This window comes from Echinops telfairi, unplaced genomic scaffold, assembly GCF_000313985.2.
Source record: "Echinops telfairi isolate 266 unplaced genomic scaffold, ASM31398v2 ScPeMD7_9;HRSCAF=40, whole genome shotgun sequence".
NCBI classification, from domain to species: Eukaryota; Metazoa; Chordata; class Mammalia; order Afrosoricida; family Tenrecidae; genus Echinops; species Echinops telfairi.
Window position 1 is genome coordinate 52,424,756 of NW_022103906.1, and position 17,590 is coordinate 52,442,345.

Here is a 17,590-nt window from a genome sequence, read left to right on the forward strand (position 1 = left end):
AAGAACTCTGGGGTACAGGGTTGGGGTGAGGAGACTTTTAAAAGTTCCAATTTTTCTATGAACGTTTGAAGTCCTCATGTGTGTATAACTTTAGAAAAGTTATATGTATACTCAAGTTAAAAAGCATCAAACAGTACTCTACCCAAATGTGCCATTTTACTTCGTGTCCAGTTATCCTAAGATTAACCAAGCCCTGGAAATGTCAGCCCTGCCATTTTGCCAGTGGTATAAAATAACTACAATATTGTACGAGCTTTTGAGAAGAGGCTGTGGACTGAAGTCTCTAAATAAAGACAAGAGCCTTTCTCAACTATGTACCTAAAATCCTTATAGAACACTGCTTCTTACCAACTTTTGATCCACCATCTGCATGACTTTCCCACTCGGCACAAATGCATTCACTACATTTTTCAGGGAATTCACTATTATTCGTAGCTGAAAAATAGGTAAATGAAACAATGTAAAATATAAAGTATTGACACTTAAGAGTAGCATTATTATCATGAGAATAGATATAAGCCTATATGTATAGAGCAGAACAAAAAATATATATTGCTTAAGTAAACAGAATTGCAAAATCGTACTACATAAACATTGTACTTTTGGTAGTAAAATGATACTTTATTCTCAATTATTTAGGCAAAGAAAAAAATGATACAGAGGAAAAGAAACACTAGAAAAAGAGCAGCAAGATATAAAGGAATGACGCATTTTCCTCTGATTTTACTTACTGCACATGAAGAAAAGCATTGAAAGCTCATTCTTACGATACCTGGTAATTTCAAGTGTCCTTTTAAGAATACAATCATATTGAGCAACATTATCAACAGAAGGTGGAAGTAGCATAGCTTACTGCTGGCGCCTTGTCGGTCATCAACTTGTGCCATCTTTTGTAGGGTGGTAAATCAAGATTGATGGTGTACCAAGGGACTGGACCCCGATAGCTGTAACGAGAGGTAGATATCTTGAAATAGTGAAACATAGCTGTATCCCCACAAGACAGGTGGATCGTTTTATATTAATTGATATGTTAGAGACATATTCTTAATTTAAAAAAATAGAAGGTATTTATTTATTTATTTAAAAAAAATCATTTTATTAGGGGCTCATACAACTCTTATCACAATCCATACACACATCAATTGTGTAAGGCGCATTTGTACATTCATTGTCCTCATCATTCTCAAAACATTTTCTCCCCACTTAAACCCCAGGCATTAGGTCCTCATTTTTCCCCTCCCTCCCTGCTCCCCCCTCCCTCATGAGCCCTTGATAGTTTATAAATTGGTATTTTGTCCTATCTTGCCCTGTCCGACATCTCCCTTCACCCACTTTTCTGTTGTCGGTCCCCCAGGGAGGAGGTCACATATAGTTCCTTGTAATCGGTTCCCTCTTTCCTACCCATTCTCCCTTTACCCTCCCTGTTTTGCCACTCACACCACTGGTCTTGTAGGGCTCACCCGCCCTGGATTCCCTGTATTTTCAGTTCCTATCTGTACCAGTGTACATCCTCTGGTCTAGCCAGACTTGCAAGGTTGAATTCGAGTCATGGTAGTGGGAGCAAGGAGGAAACATTTAGGAACTAGAGGAAAGTTGTATTTTTCATCGTTGTTACATCGCACCCTGACTGGCTCATCTCCTCCCCAAGACCCCTCTGCAAGGGGATCTCCAGTGGCCTACTAATGGGCTTTGGGTCTCCACTCCGCACTCCCCCCATCATTCACTATGGTAAGATTTTTTGTTCTGATGATGCCTTATACCTGATCCCTTTGACACCTCGTGGTTGCATAGGATGGTGTGAGAAGCTATTTATTGAAACCAAACATCTTTACCTAGTGCTTCTGCCCTAGGTACATATTCAATCAGAAGTAGTCTCAGAAACCTGTGAAAGGTATACATTCTGGAAAATGAAGGTGAATTGGTGATACGTGATAGGCTCACCGGCGGCTCAAGTTTTAGCTTGAATGTCACTGCTGGAAAAGAACTTCCTTTCTCCCCCTTCCCAATCTCTGCCAGGGAACATTGTATGACATAGTGCTGAGCAACATGCACTTCCAGGTTAGGAGGCATTCAAAATACATGGTGGTCACAACGCTGTAAAGATGGAGCTAAAAAACTCAACTAACTGCCACCGAGTCAAGTCCGACTCATGGCGACCCCATTGGACACAGTAGAACTACCCCCGTGGGTTTCTTAGATGCTAACTCTTTACAGAAGCAGAAAGCCTCATCTTCTTCCTGTGGAGCGGCTGGTGGTTTCAAACGGCTAACCACTACACCATCAGGGTTCCTGAAGAGGGCTGAGAACCAGGCAATGTTCTGTTGCACATGGGGTTAGCCATGCATAGGAGCCAACTCGGTGGCAAGTAACGAAACTCATCCCGTGGCTCTACGTTCAGTCAAACAATAGACAGGGCTATAGGCTATTCAATAATACCAGGGGGGTACACACTCTTTAGAACAACCAATCGTACAAAATCAAAAGGCAGCCTTTGCCCTGGGACAATGCCCAGCAGGCAGGCAGGAATGGGACAGGGAGAAGAGCTAACACACACAGGAAAGCACAAGAGGAAGCAGTAAGTGAGCTGTTCCCATGTGGGCACTGCAAACTATGTCATCACGCATGATGTGCGGGATCTACTGAACAGAAAACCAATTTGCTCTAAAAACTTTCACTCAAATCTTTTACACAAGAAGTTAAAATAAGGAAACAAACGCTGCTGCTGAGCTGGGCACCTGGCTGTCTGTACACCTCTGTGAAAGCGGGAATTTGCTGTGGCACTCGTGGTGTGATTGAGGCAGAAAGAACAAGCTCACTTCCTTTTCCTTTTATGGAAACAAATTTAAACAAAATCCCAAGGAGTGAATTTTGTTCTCCTCAAGTACGTTCAACCCGAAGGGCACATGGCTCAGCCCTCTGTCAGACGGTGCGCCAGCGCAGAGACAGACTTAGGAAGGGAGAAAGGCGACAGTCAAACTACAACTCGAGGCCCAAGTGAGCCCATCACACGTCACCCTTCACCTTCATGCTCCAGAATGCATACTCCTCATGTCCTTAGTAGCTGATGCTCACGTTGAGAATGATACTGTTTAATCCTGAAATAAGCTTTTTACTCAAGACAAGTTAATTCCGTTTCTGACTGATCATAATTACTTGTGCACACTGACTGCCTTCCCTGTTATGAGCAGGTGTTCCTCAGGCACGCATGTGGGTCTCTGTGTTTACTAACCACCCGTGACACAGTGGCACCCACAGGTGCTGGGCATCCCAGTAGCACTGTTTTTAAAGGTGCAATTCTGGGACTGCTATCCAGCTGCGCCTCACCTCAAACAGCTAACCAAATCACATCCCCGGATAGTCCCTCAACTCCTGATTCTTTTCCAGTCAAGGTTCTCAGATAGGCTCTAGGATTTCAAAAAGGAAATGAACCCATGATAGGAGATTTCAATTAGGTGCGAATGAGAAACTTCAGGAACCGCTCTGTAAGAAAACCTCCGTGAACCTGTATTCTTTGGTAACATTCCTTCATTTGGTTAACAATTACACTAAGATACAAAACATGAACCGACGCCTTACCTCTCTTTAAACAAGTTCTTAAAACATCTGAGTATATACCAACTGCACTTTAATTTCTTATGGAATTGAAGATGAGGTGGTCTTAGAAATGTTGTGGGAAAATGTCAGTATCTTTTCCTTCCACTTTTCTGTGAACTTCTTGAAGCCACCTCATATTTACCTCACGAGTAGGGAGGCTTCTGGGAAATTCACAAGACAGTGAGCAGCACGGGCATCGACAACACTAACTGCACCACCTACCTTCTGACTCCACTACAGACAACAGAGACGGGCCACTTCCGAGATGTCGGGTTCGCCCCACCAGGTCACCATGATGAATATTCAGCACTGACTGAACCTGCATGGCTCCCAGGTCGTGTGGAAACTATTCCAAGTGACACAACACACAGGCAGAGACAACAGGACAGGAGGCCCTAAGCATCCAGTGAGCAGTAGAAAAGAAATGCTAATGGGGTTCAGCTGGGTGCAGGGCTGATTTGCTGTAAGTCCCGGATCTCAAGGGCGGTTGGGACTGGCCCAGCTGGATAAACAGGTATCTTGCCCCTCCTTCACAGCACCCCATACATTCCTCTAGGATGACCTCCCCGATACAGGAGAACTGTTTTTCATTCAAAGGTATCTGAGTAACCAACTTCTCTCCCAAATCTCAAGATCCGTTTTTTGTTGTTGTTGTTGTTCAGAGGATTAGAAGAAATATTAGGATGTTTGTGTCGCAAAGGCACCCAACAGAAAAAAATGAGGGGGGGAAACAAAAACAAACACGAGGAGTGCATGTATAATACACACACACACACCTCACAGAGGTGCTACAAAAAGCTGAGAACACATAATTAAAAAATAATTGAATTTTTCACAAACATTTTAAAGCACGGTTATATGTATTTATATATAAACCTCCTACTGCCATTGAGTAGATTCTGACTCCCCCGCACCCCTGGAGGACAGAGAAGAACAGCTCCTTTGGTTTCTGAGACTGTAAATCTTTGTGGAAGAAGACAGCTGCACCTTTCTCTCGTGGAGTGGCTGGTGAGTTTGAACCACTGACTTTGTAGGTAGCAGCCCAATGCTTAACCAACAGGGTCACCAGGTGCTCTCTATATGTATGTATGAATAAGTGCATGCATGTCTGTATATTAAGGTGACCAGATTTAAAGCGGGACACCATTGATGGGGGGTGGGGGGTTCTGTATGGACCAAATAGACCGTTCCCTAGCTTGTCATACATTCTTTCCAAAAATTGGGACTTTTTAAAAATGCCCCAAAGTGGGACGTCTGGTCACCTTACTGTATATACTGTACATACCCAGACACAGATATTTATGTAAAAATGCACACAGGTGTATCCATATATGCACAAGCCTACACTCAAACACAGCAACATTAAACTAGTTATGTTGTAACGTAAGCAGGAAAGGTTTTCAGGGCAATTGTTCAGCAGACACACGGGTATACATGAAAGGGAGTTGATAACAGGCCTGAAACATGGAAACAATGAAAACAACTTAACCCATTGCCACCAAGGCAAGCCGGACTCGGAGAGATCCTAAATAGGGTTTCTGAGGCTGTACATCTACATGAGAGCAGAGCGCTTCATCTTTCTCCCGAGGAGCAGCTGGTGGATTTGAACATGGAAAGTACTCATGAGATGGTCAAAGAATGGGGGCAGTGAGATGATTAGTCAGATGATCTAACCAACGAGACTCTGAAGTCCGGGCCAAGCTGGGCCAGTGGTGAGCAGGAGGGCTGTGAGAGTACCGCTGAAGCTGGTTACCTCGAAGTCACGCCCTGCCTCTTTCTACGTAAAGCCGAGCGAACCAAAAGAAGTCCACATATTCAGCTTCGCTCTTTCTGGCCTAGAGGCCCGTGTAGAAGCCGTTGTTTAGAGAACAGTGGTGTAACAGCTGGAAGTGGGAAAACTACAGGGAATGAAAATGCCATCCTCATGCTAATATTAAAGTCCTACTCCTTCTCCAGCATCCAAGAAGGCTACCTTCACGCTGTTTTGTTTTTGTTTGTTGTTGTTGTTGTTTACTGTTGTAAAATAAATACGGAATCTAACACACCATTTCCGATCAAGTTTTTACATGTAAAGCCCACTGACAACAATTACACAGACCATGCTGTAGAGCCACCACCACACACAGGAGGGAACACGGGGGAAAGACTGCTTTTCTCACTACCTTCTCTCCGCTTTCCACCCCGGGCCTGCTAAGTATGATCAGACCCTTTTCACGGGTCCATTTAAACATAAGGCTTTGGAAAGGCCAAAAAGCTAAGCTAGAGAGATTAATGGTAAAATACATTTAATAGGCTATTGGCCCCTCCCCTTGGTTCTCCAAACCTCGTTCTGTTCCCCCTAATTTTGATTCCCAGACCACGGTTTATTTCTGGAACACTGCACTTAGAAAGGTCTAATCTTTCGCTCTGGGAAAATCTGGTGATTTATGTTCCGGTACTACAGAGGGCCCCAGGACCAGCTTGGTGACCACACCCTTGCTAAGTTCAGGAACTGCTTAGCTGGAGATAGAGGTACTAGTGCGGAAGGGAACCCACTGTCCCTGCTTTTGTCTATGCTTTTGATAACAAAGCACATTTTAACCCTAGATATTTTCATAATTGTCAAGAGTCTCAGCTAAAACACAAACGCCTGGGGGCAGAGTGTGTCTCAAGATACAGACTAGACTTACACTCTTATTTTTATGAAAGAGATTGATACAGAGTGGAAGATTTCCACAAAGGTCAAAGTAAGTTTTGTACATTTGAGATTTACTCACGTGGGCCCAGAAGGAGGATAGGTTAATTTTCTGCAGTCTTCTGTATACTATTTAAAAACAAAGAAAATCAAAAGTTAAGCACATAACACATGCTTGCTATCTAACGAGATAATTTCTACAATAAGTTGGTTCGATTGATCCTTGATTATGCCTTATTACTAAGGTGACCAGATATAAAGCGGGACACCAATGACCGGGGGTGGTGGTGGGGGTTTCTTGATTAAAAATTTGGTCTATATGGATCAAATAGACTGTTCCCTACCTTGTCCTGCATTCTTTCCAAAAATCGGGACTTTTTTAAAACGCCAAAAAGTGGGACTGTCCCGCCAAAAGCGGGACGTCTGGTCACGTTACTTTTTACACTACTTCCCTAACTCTTACCATAAGAGTCTTGTCCTACCACAAAAGCTTCTAAAAACCCCACACTGTAATTTTACTCTTGGTTCAGTTTGCACAGTAGGCAAAACCCAAACCACTCAAACCCTGACTGCTGATTCTGACGCATGGTAACCCCCAGGGCCAGGTGGCACATGGCTCTTCTACTGCAACTCTATCGAGCAAAAATGAGACATGGAAAAACAGATGGGAAATGTTTAAGTGGGGTTGGTTTATCACAAAAGGAAATTACTTGATAGAATGTGATATTATTGGGACATTATTTAAATCTATGAGTCAACTCTATATCGCAATCTGCTCTGGAATTTACATCCCCAACCAGATTTTCAGGGCACACTGAACAGGGCTGTTACCATCCTCCGTTCAGCTCCTGCCACTCCTAATAGAGCCACACAAATCAGCTAATGTTCTGGCATGTGGGGCACAGACAGTATTGTTCTCTCTGCCTTCCTTGCCCGGCTGAACTTTCGGTTATTCTCTAAGAGCCAATTCAAATGGTACTTTTGTGTGTGAAATCTTTGCCGACCTTCTGTATAAAGAGCCGTCTCCTCCTCTACACTGACACAGCCTGGCGCACATCTCTACGACCCTGTTTACACCACCGGATTATAATTCGCCGTTGGCATCTCTTTGTTCTCTTTGAGATAAAGATCAGTACCCATAATAGAGACTTCTGCCCAAGACAATGAGTAAATGCGATCAGCTCGGTAGAGTTGTTTGAGCTTAGTGGGAAAACCAAATTTGTTCCTGGAACAGGAAATTATCAAATAAAGCGACATGGGCTGGATGATTCTTTTCTTATGAGTTCAAGATGGCCGGCATGCGTATCTCCCTTGCACTGGACAGCCAACCCCACAGAAGTCAAACAGATTTTTAAAAAGAAAGTACAAAAGCACACGAGGTGGGGTAGGGAGGAACGGGTATGATTAAAACTGTCGGGTGAGCTCAGAAACAGACCTGCTGCGAATGGGTGTGAGCATTGATAGCTTACATATTATTTTACCTTTTCAATCAACTGGAAAGTGAAAATAAAGTCGCTTGACTTTACTTGTGATTTAAACATAAATGTCATGAAAATGACTTTACCACAGTATAAGTTTCTCATATAAGCTCTGTTTTGCCTTATAATTTAGGTTGTCATTAAGAAACATTATTTATGACTCCTGGGTGTTAACCATGCACCCAAAGCAGGGCTCAAACCCACAACTCTGAAATCATGCTCTACTAACTTGAAGGTAAACAAGCGGCCATCTAGCTCCGAAGCAACAAAGCCCACATGGAAGAAGCACACCAGCCTGTGTGATCATGAGGTGTCGAAGGGATCAGGTATCAGGCATCAAAGAACAAAAAAATCATATCATTGTGAATGAGGGGGAGTGCCGAGTGGGGACCCAAAGCCCACCTGTAAACAACTGGATTGATTGATTGATTCATTCATTTATTTGTACATCCTCTTACAGAAGGGTCGCGGGGAGGAGATGGGCCAGTCAGGATGCAGTGTAGCAACGATGAAACATTCAACTTTCCTCTAGTTCTTAAAATTCCCCCCCCCATCCCCCGCAACCCTGCACTATCAAGAGCACAATTCTACCTTACAAATCCGGCTAGACCAGAGCATGTACACTGGTACAGATAGGAACTGGAAACACAGGGAATCCAGGACAGATGACCCCCTCAGGACCAGTGGTGAGAGTGGTGACACCAGGAGGGTGAAGGGAAGGGAAGGGAGAAGGGGGGAACGGATTACAAAGCTCTACATATAACCCCCTCCCTGGGGGACGGACAGCGGAGAAGTGGGTAAGAGGGGACACGTTGGACGGTGTAAGATATGACAAAATAATAATAATTTATAAATTATCAAGTGTTCATGGGGGGTGGGGGAGCAGGGAGGGAGGGGCAAAATGAGCGGATACCAGGGGCTTAAGTAGAAAGCAAATGTTTTGAGAATGATGAGGGCAACAAATGTACAGTAGTGCTTGACACAATGGATGTATGTGTGGATTGTGATGAATTGTACGAGCCCCCAAATAAAATGATTAAAAAAAAAAAAAGAAACAGTGTTACTTGTACACAAGAGCTAATTTTCCAAGCCACTTCAAAGCCCAGTACTGGTGGCAGTACTTCCCATTCATAAAAATTTCAGTCTTGGTCCTAAGCTAAAACAGCAGCCAGACTTGAACAGTGCTAAATGATGTAGCAATTGTATGTTGGAAAGTGAATATATGCAGCACCTGTGTTGTACGGAGGTTTTCTAGGAGTTGGGAACAGCTCAAGGACCCCTACCAGCAGCAACAAGAAGCTCTCTGGGAGGCGATTATACTTAGCACCCATTTCTTACAGAAGTTACTAAGGTTAACTTCATGAGAACAAATCAAGTTCATGGTTGACATTACTGTTTCAATAACGCATGCTAGACACAAATATTTTCCATAGAGTACCCATCAGTTAATAACGCACTTAAAAATCGTCCATTCTAAACATCTTGCATTTTCACAATTTTGTAAATCTGTCTGACTAAACCTTTTTTACGGCTCCAACAAAATTTTACCACTGTCACCTGTCATACTTCGTAGCAGATTCCACATCAGATTGCACTGCGTGTTGTGTTCTAAGTCATTTGGAAACATCATTGCCTGGATTGCTTCATGCAGGCTAGTTCTTCACATTGATCCTTAATGTCAGTACTGCAAATCCAAGAGCCAAGGAAGCCCACTCCAAAGACTTGTCCGCGTCTGTTCACTGATGCTGCTGTTCCTGAAGGCCTGAGCCCGTCTCCTCAGCTAAGGCTCTGGCTTGCTTTCCTGGGACACATTTTTTTCTACTGCTGCAATCAAACACAATTTTCTTAACTCACTATTGATAAATGGCTCTCCTTGCTTTGCTAACCGATGAGTTATTTACTTTGATTACACCCTCATGTCCCTTTTTCAAATTTACAAATAAATTCTGCTCTGATGAAACACTCAGATTTTCCTGTAAGCTGGAACAATTGGGATGAACGTTTAATCTGGTGATGACAACAGGTACTGTACTCTTGGAGCACAACGTACAATGTCATAAGGAGCCCTGGTGGCAGAGTGGTTCCGTGTTGTGAACTTCAAAGTCAACAGCTGGGAGCCACCAACTGCTGGGCTTCCTCCTTCCAGGAGAGCTATACTCTGCTGCAGTACCGAGCGAGGGCAAGCAACCCACACGCAGCTTTAAGGTTAATAAGCCTTCATTAGCCAGTGGTCAACGGCCCCTAGAGCCTAATTCTCCTACAGCCCTGAGTGCTTACAGAGGGGAATTTTATATTGTGGAATAAACAAGGCATGAGGGCAGCTGGCGTCACGCTATCCGGAAAAATAGGAACTTATAAAAATAAAATGTGGGTTTACAAGCAACATCAGCAATTTCAAAAACAAAACAGCAGTTACAGAAGTTACGAAAGGAATGACAGGAGTTGCGAAGTGGCCACACACAGGCTGAATAAGAGCATGTGACATTGTTAAACTGGCTACATCTAACTTCACTACTGCATTATGGCGACACTGAGGTTAATTGTGGTGGGGTACTACATTCCCCACTCCTGTTTGTCACTTCTAAAATCTTTTAGCAAGCTTACTTTGTTTCCAAACAACAACAAACAAAAGCAAAAGAACAGTTTCTACTTGGCTCCCTGGTTTATAAGACTGTTTAACAATAGCTATACAGAGTCGATTCATGATTTTACAAATTTTAAAATGTAGTTGCACGCACACACGGTCAAAGCAAAAGCAGTAATATAACTATAAAAAGGGATCCAGCTATTCCTTTTAGTAGAGAAGTTAGCCACAGGTTCCAATTATAAAGTGATTGATACCAAGACTGATTAGCTTTGATGGTTTTTCTGTCTTTCTATTTCCTTTGACACTTTGTAATGTATCAGGGATAATGCCAGATTTGTTTGTATAAAGACAACTTTCTTTAAGGGCTGCACACAAGCCACCTTGGGACAAAGGCGAGTGTATTTAGACCCTGGAGATTTTTTACTATCACTTCAGTCAGGGAGTCTAGCTGTTGATTTGGTCATTTTGCAGTAAGATGCGGCCTGTTTCTACCTGCATTTCTGGTGTTAGCAAGCAGGTGCACACCAGCGTTACTTTTGACCAAGGCTGCATGCGGACAGGCTGCATTTAACTCAAGACGAAAAGGACCATGAGAGGGGCTGCCCGTTGGAGGCGGGTGCTGCGTGTGCCCAAAGCATTTAGCGTTGACCTTTTCAGAAGTGTGAGGCTGTTTGACCTTTTCACACATATATTTGGGGTAACCAGACACGCGATGCTGTAGACCATTATTATAGGCAAACCAAGTTTGGGGGTAGGTGGGGAGGCGGTAAGATAAAATACATTGCTACTTCAAGTTACATTGGGAAGGCAAGTTTTATGTTAGGCCAGGGTTTTCCTGCTACAAGTTTAAAGAGGCAGGTGGCATTCCCACACGTGTTTCCTGAGGTTAATTTGGGGCTTGGCACATTACTACGATGGGTAGAGCTTGTTTTGATGGGTTGCTGCGATCCTATTTCTACACAGTAAGGGGGCTTGACTTGCAAACAGCCAGCTTTTTCCCGGCTGGCTTGGGACAGGAAATGTTCAGGTCGGAGTGCAGCCTACCAGGGCCCAGGCGACATCACTAATCTATTTTGTAAGGTACAGGACGTGAGGGGCAAGCGATCGGAAGATTTAAAACGGTCAGTGTCAGTCCGTGAGGGGTCCCATAACAGGAGAAGCAGGACACGGAGGGGCAAGTGTTCGCGGGAATTTAAGGTAAGGTGACCAGACGCCCTGCTTTTGGCGGGACAGTCCTGATTTTTGGCGTTTCAAAAAAGTTCCGATTTTTGGAAAGAATGCATGACAAGCTAGGGAACAGTCTATTTGGTCCATATAGACCAAATTTTTAATCAAGAACCTCCCCACCCCACCTGGTTAATGGTGTCCCGCTTTAAATCTGGTCACCTTAGCACGGAGTGGTTCGCAGTCAGGAACAGTGTAAGTGGCCATGCTGGCTGGCTTGACTCGTGTGTAGTGGACTTACACTGCTTGGCATGTGTGCGTGCGTGCGTGTGTGTATGTGTGTGTGTGTGTGTGTGTGTGTGTGTAGAATTATTTGCCAAGGGCTTGTCCAGGCGGGTTGCAGTAGCTCTTTTTCCTAATTTTTTTTTTTGTTTTTTTTTAATGAAGATAAAGTCACCAGGCTGAAAAGACTGGCAGGGAGTGGTTAAGGTAAGGGGTTACAGGTTTTAATCTGGTGCGAGAGCTTGGCTAGAACTTTGTGCAGGGCTGCCAGCTGTTGGAACAAGAGGGTGTTGTATTTTGCTGATACCTTGGACAGACTAGGTAGGGAGATTTGCCAAACATGACCCTAAAAGGGAGAACTCATGTGCTAAAGGGGTACGCTGGCTGTTAAGTAGAGCCAAAGCAACATTTTCGTTCAGGCTGTCTTGATTTTTTTTAAGACAACTCGACTACAGTGTTTTTAAGGTTTTCTTTTGCCTCTTTACTTGCCTTGAGCTTTGGGGATGGTGAGCAGCGTGCAGCTGAACTATGGCACAGTGCCATTAAGTTGTGTGTTTTTTAATGAACTACAAAACCTGGGGCTTTACGTAAGCTAAGCACTGTCAGGGCAAATTAGGACTGGTTGGTTTCAGCAGACACAGCACTCACACAAAGGTCTGGGATCAGTGGAAAGGGTTCACCTGTCTGCTCTCATCTGGCAGGTGGCAGGGCCACCTGCTTTTTGTTTAGCACCGGCATTTGGTGGAGACAACCCTTTGATCCCTAAGATTCCTGCCGATCATTTTCCACTGAAGGAGTGTGGACACCCAAATCACTGGGGAATATTGGACGCAGTTAGTCATTCTGGCTACTTCCTGCTGACAAGAGGAATTTTGGGTCCATATCCTTCCTGCTCTTTTGGGAAGGGTTGTCATCCACTTTGGGGCCCATGGTGAATGGAGTGAGGGCCTTCAGATACTGGTGATCCTGGGGGGCGCGGGTGACAATCTTGGCTCAGTATTAATATGAGAGCTATGGGGTGGCAATGCATACTGAAATGTGAGTTAGTTTTATGCTGGCTGGGAGATTTCTTTTTTTTTTTTTTCATTATTTAGAGAATACTTTATTAGTTTCTGTAATCAAACCCATGTAGATAAGACCTTACATATTTAATATAGTGTGTTACCCCTGTACAAATGGGAAAAAAATTAAGTTTAACATTTCTAGACCAATATGGCTGTTAATTTCTGTACAATGCCAACTCAACACGGTACAACTGGGATACTTTTCCAAAGTTGACAGCACAGCTAAAGTTTCCAAAAATTCAAATTATATATATGTATATATGGCTGGGAGATTTCAAAGGAATATTAGGAGGTATTGGTAACACTGGATTGGCAGGCATTGCCTGTAAGCTTACTTCAAACACAGGAACTGTGTGATAGTATTTAAAAGTTAAAGACCACAGTGGATTTGAGGTAAGGTTTATGCAAAGCACTTCTCTGTATTGGGTGCAGACATAATACTAATTTAAGGCCGTGTAATGGTGCACGTGTGTATTTTTTCTGCTCTCTTTGATTTGAGTTTGAAAAGGCTGGTTTCGATGGTTACCCATGAAGTGTGGACCTACACGCTTTGTCCTGGAATCTTTAAAGGCAGTAGAGGTAGATACAATTACTGAGAAAGGGCCCTTCGAGGCTGGCTAGAGCTGGAATTTGGGGGACTTATTTCTCGAAGTTTTATAAGAACTAGGCCTTCAGAAAGGCACAAGGTGGGCAGTTTCTCCTTGGCTCTGGGTAAATCCATATTGACGGAATGTCTTTTGGCACTGGGCTACTTGTATGGCTTATTGCTGTATTAAGGACACTTGGGTATTTACAACAGGCTATGGTAAGAGGGAAGGATGCCTGTATAGAACTTTATAGGGGCTTAAGCATGTAGGGTGCTGTGGGGACATTTCTGAGACCTAACAGAGCTACTGGTAGTACACTCTCCTCCCACCCCCAGTTTATTTGAGTTGTTATTATTTTTCTACTTTTTCTGAGGATTGTGATTTTCAAGCCCAGTGGAGATGATATGCTAATTTTAAGTGCCACGCTACTGCTTGGAGCCTGAGGAAGGAGGTTAGGAGAGTAGACAGTACCAGCTGGGGGAAAAAATTACCTGTCTACCACATCCATGTGCACCTGGGGTTCTGGACCAGTAACAGCAATCCTTTGCTGCTGGGGTGTCCAGCTAGGCTACTTTAGTTTTCAGCGAGCAGCTGCAGGCTTGCCAGTGGACCACTCTCCTCTCAGGTCTCCCCATGGGACAGAGTGCCGCCCGTGCCAGTGTGTTCCTAACAACAGCATGGCCCTTGTGGGGGCTTATTCCTATTAGGGCACTTTTTGCCCAGTGACTTTGCTGCTGATACACATGGCTCTTTGTACCCTGTGCCAGAGTCTTTGGAACCTGGGAGGCAGCATATGGGCACGGGTCATCTAGGGCAGCTGGTATGTGGGCATGCCTACTGTCTCTCCTTTTTCTCTTCTCCTGAGTCCGAGCTCTTTGTTCCCTGTTTTTATTATGAAAGTTAGCATTGGCATAATAATTATTTAGTCTACATAAAGCTCTTGCACTAACTTTTGGGACTTTTCCTGAATGTCTGGAGTAGCCTGTTTGAAAAAGTTGTCTTTTAATAAGATCTGCCCTTTTTATGAGTGTAAATCTAATGTGGTGTGTCCACTGAGGGCCTTTCTCGGCCATTCTATAAAGTTTACAGGACTTTTATTAGACTCCTGGTTAATGGCTGTTACTTTAGAATAATTGATGGCCTCTTGCCGACCTGACTAGTTTTGGCACATACTAGAAAACGTTATTTTTAGGCTAAATCATAGGCCAGGGTGGGATGTTGAAACGTATCTATGTATTGTTTTAGATTATTTGAATAGCTGCCCAAGTTGCTTTTCAGCTGCTTAAGTTCAGTTGGGTTGAAAGCCTTAGGAATCAACTAAGAACTAAATTTTCAGCTACCTTTACCTAAGGTAGAGTTTTCCTTCTCAGGTTTAACAGGATCAAGGAGCTCTTATCTCCAAACACCGGGCTCCTTGTAGGGTGTATGGTGCATTTGGAACAAAGGTCTTTACTGTCTTTTATGAGGAAAAATGCCTGGACCAAGGGACGTTAGCTTTCTTCCCCCTCCTTGCAGAAGAAAAGGTCTAATTGTATTTGAGTCGGGCGGGAGGGGGTGCCATGCTTTGGATTTCCTATTCTGAGATTATGCTGCAGCCAAATGGAGCTGTAAAAGAACACTTGTTTCTGGTTTTTGCTTTTTAGCATTTGTGGATAAATTAGACTAGTGAGGCAGGCTGCAGTTTTGTTTTTCTCTCTACACTATTCAGTCTCTGTGTTGGAAACGATCCTCAGAAGCTGAATCAGGGAGAACAGGAGCCTTGGATCTGGAAATGGGCTGCCTGGTTTTAGAGTGTAGTTCAGCTTTGAGGTACAGATGCTCAACAGGTTTTGAGCCACAAGGGGAGATTCCACTCGGACAAGCTCTTGGTCATTTATCTATGGGTACTGGCCGGGATGGCCTGGGTCTCTAGTGACCACAGCTCAGACCAGAGCAACAGTGGAGGGGTTGAAGGTTCCTTCTGGGGGCTACCCAATTTTGAAAGTGAGCCACTTAAGTTCACAGAGGGTCCACAGTCGTCCAGAGGAGAACTTAACCCTATAATCAGTAGTAAAGGTTTTTCCAACCTTAGAAAAAAATTTAATGAGACAATTAAGGGGAGTTTGGGGCTGGGGAGAGGTGGTACCCATTATTGGAGTAAGAGAAAGAAGCACAGGAGATAACATTGAGTTAGTCTGGCAGGAAGTTAAAGAAGGAATTTTGCTGAAGGAGACTCCACAGGAAGGAGAGGAATTCATGACCTGACTAAAATGGTGGGCTTGGGTACTGTTTGAAATTCTTTAACAAAAGATGCATGAACAATTTGAATCTGGTTTGGGAAATGGGCATAAGGTGGGGGGGGGGCGGGGAGGGCTGCGGCACAGCTGGAGGCGACTTTGAACAGCCCGAGACTAAGCTGTTAGCTTTCACTTTTAGGCTCAGCATTTTGCAGAAGTATCCCCTTGAGGCCAAGAGAGGAACTAGCCAGGGGACCTTGCAGTGTTAGGAGGGACTGGCTATAATTTTTATGCCTACCAGAGAGGAGTGAGTGGAGATAAAGGAGGCATCAAAAATAAAAATCCGATTTGTCAGGGGTGAATTCAGAGAAGGACCCCTGGGAGGAGAGCTCCCAGAGGAGAGAGGAGAAGGTTTGGAGAGGATTGTGACAGGAGTGTGGGTCACAGGGGAGAGAAAGAGGAACCAAGTAGCCCTTGGAGTGACAGTGACATAGACTGGGAGACACTGGATCAAAAAAGGAGGAAGAGAACAATGAGTCTGTAACAAAGACCGAACAAGTTTCTGGGCACTGGTCAGGGGCCACAGCTCTGAGGCCAATTGTTAGACAACAAATTGGGGTCCATAGAAAATGCTATGTACAAGGAGGCAGCTGGCCCAGACCCCTAACATGGGGAAAGCCCTCCCTGCGCAGCCCTTGGCAGACAAGGGAGGGGAGCCTCCCAAAGGAGACGAAGCAGGTGGTCACCTCTCCGTGACCCTCGCGTGTACTTGAGGTGCGCTGTCCTGGTCCACTTTCCAAGGAAAGGGAGACCTACAATGTTCAAAGTCTCACCACGGAATGAGGTGAGACCCCCACCCAGACCCCAGAGCTGAGGCTGAGGTGCCCCATGAACAGATCAAAGAGAACTGTGGCCACTTACACACACACACACACACACACACACACACACACACACACACACACACCACACACCACACCACCACCACCACCACCCCCAGCACACACACACCCCAGTCATACAGTTTACACCGTTTCCTCCCGCGAAGGCTGCCAGGACAGGATTCAGGTGACCCTCAACTTCTCCATGAATCACTGCCAGGAGGTTTGCTTGTCAGAAATTACTGGTAAGAACAATGGGCCCTCGGTTCTGGAGGAGGAGGAGTGATTTCTGACCTAGCATGAGTCATAGAAGGCGATGACTCAACTCTCCAAGATCGTCTGAGGCAAGAGGCTCTAACCCAGGGCCCTGGGACATCTTCAGGTGAACTTCCCCTTGGCAGCCATCCTTGTTGAGCAGGCTGGGAAGAGGTGACCCACCTTTGCTGGGGGAGGGGGGGGATCTCGCTGGTGCCTCCAAATGTCGTGTTGGGATGAGATCAATTAACTCTCACACAATTTAATCAAAGTTAGTAAGCTTTTATTAGCCAGTATTCAAGGGGCCGTTAGAGCCTAATTCTCCCTCGGCCCCAAGTGCTTAAAGTGGGGAGGTTTTTTGTTTTGTTTTGTTTTTTTAAATCATTTTATCGGGGGCTTGTACAACTCTTATCACAATCCATACATCCATCCATTGTCTTAAGCACATTTGTTGCCATCATCATTGAGATAGTTTATTGCCTTCTACTTGAGCCCTTGGTATCAGCTCCTCATTTTATCCCCTCCCTCCCCACTAACCCCTCCCTTATGAACCCTTGGTAGTTTATTAATTATTATTTTGTCATATCTTATACTGTCCGATGTCTCCCTTCACCCACTTTTCTGTTGTCCTTCCCCCAGGGAGGAGGTTATATGTAGATCCTTGTAATCCGTTACCCCTTTCCACCTCACCATCCCTCCACCTTCCGGGTATCGCCACTCACACCACTGGTCCTGAAGGGATCATCTGTCCTGGATTCCCTGTGTTTCCAGTTCCTAGCTGTACCAGTGTACATCCTCTGGTCTAGCC

At 44.5% G+C, this 17,590-nt stretch overlaps 1 protein-coding gene across 2 annotated transcripts in view; it reads right to left on the minus strand.

Annotated features, from left to right (window-relative positions):
- Positions 1-17,590, minus strand: part of ASAH1 (N-acylsphingosine amidohydrolase 1) — a 52,012-nt gene that overhangs the window by 20,298 nt on the left and 14,124 nt on the right. The window contains exons 2-4 of one of the 2 annotated variants that reach the window (XM_013003837.2): positions 6,351-6,397; positions 854-944; positions 349-435 (exon numbers count right to left, since the gene is read on the minus strand). In XM_013003837.2, coding sequence (XP_012859291.2) covers positions 349-435; positions 854-944; positions 6,351-6,397 — 225 coding nt within the window. The remainder of the gene's footprint in view (positions 1-348; positions 436-853; positions 945-6,350; positions 6,398-17,590) is intronic. The other variant, XM_045286669.1, reaches the window with a different exon arrangement.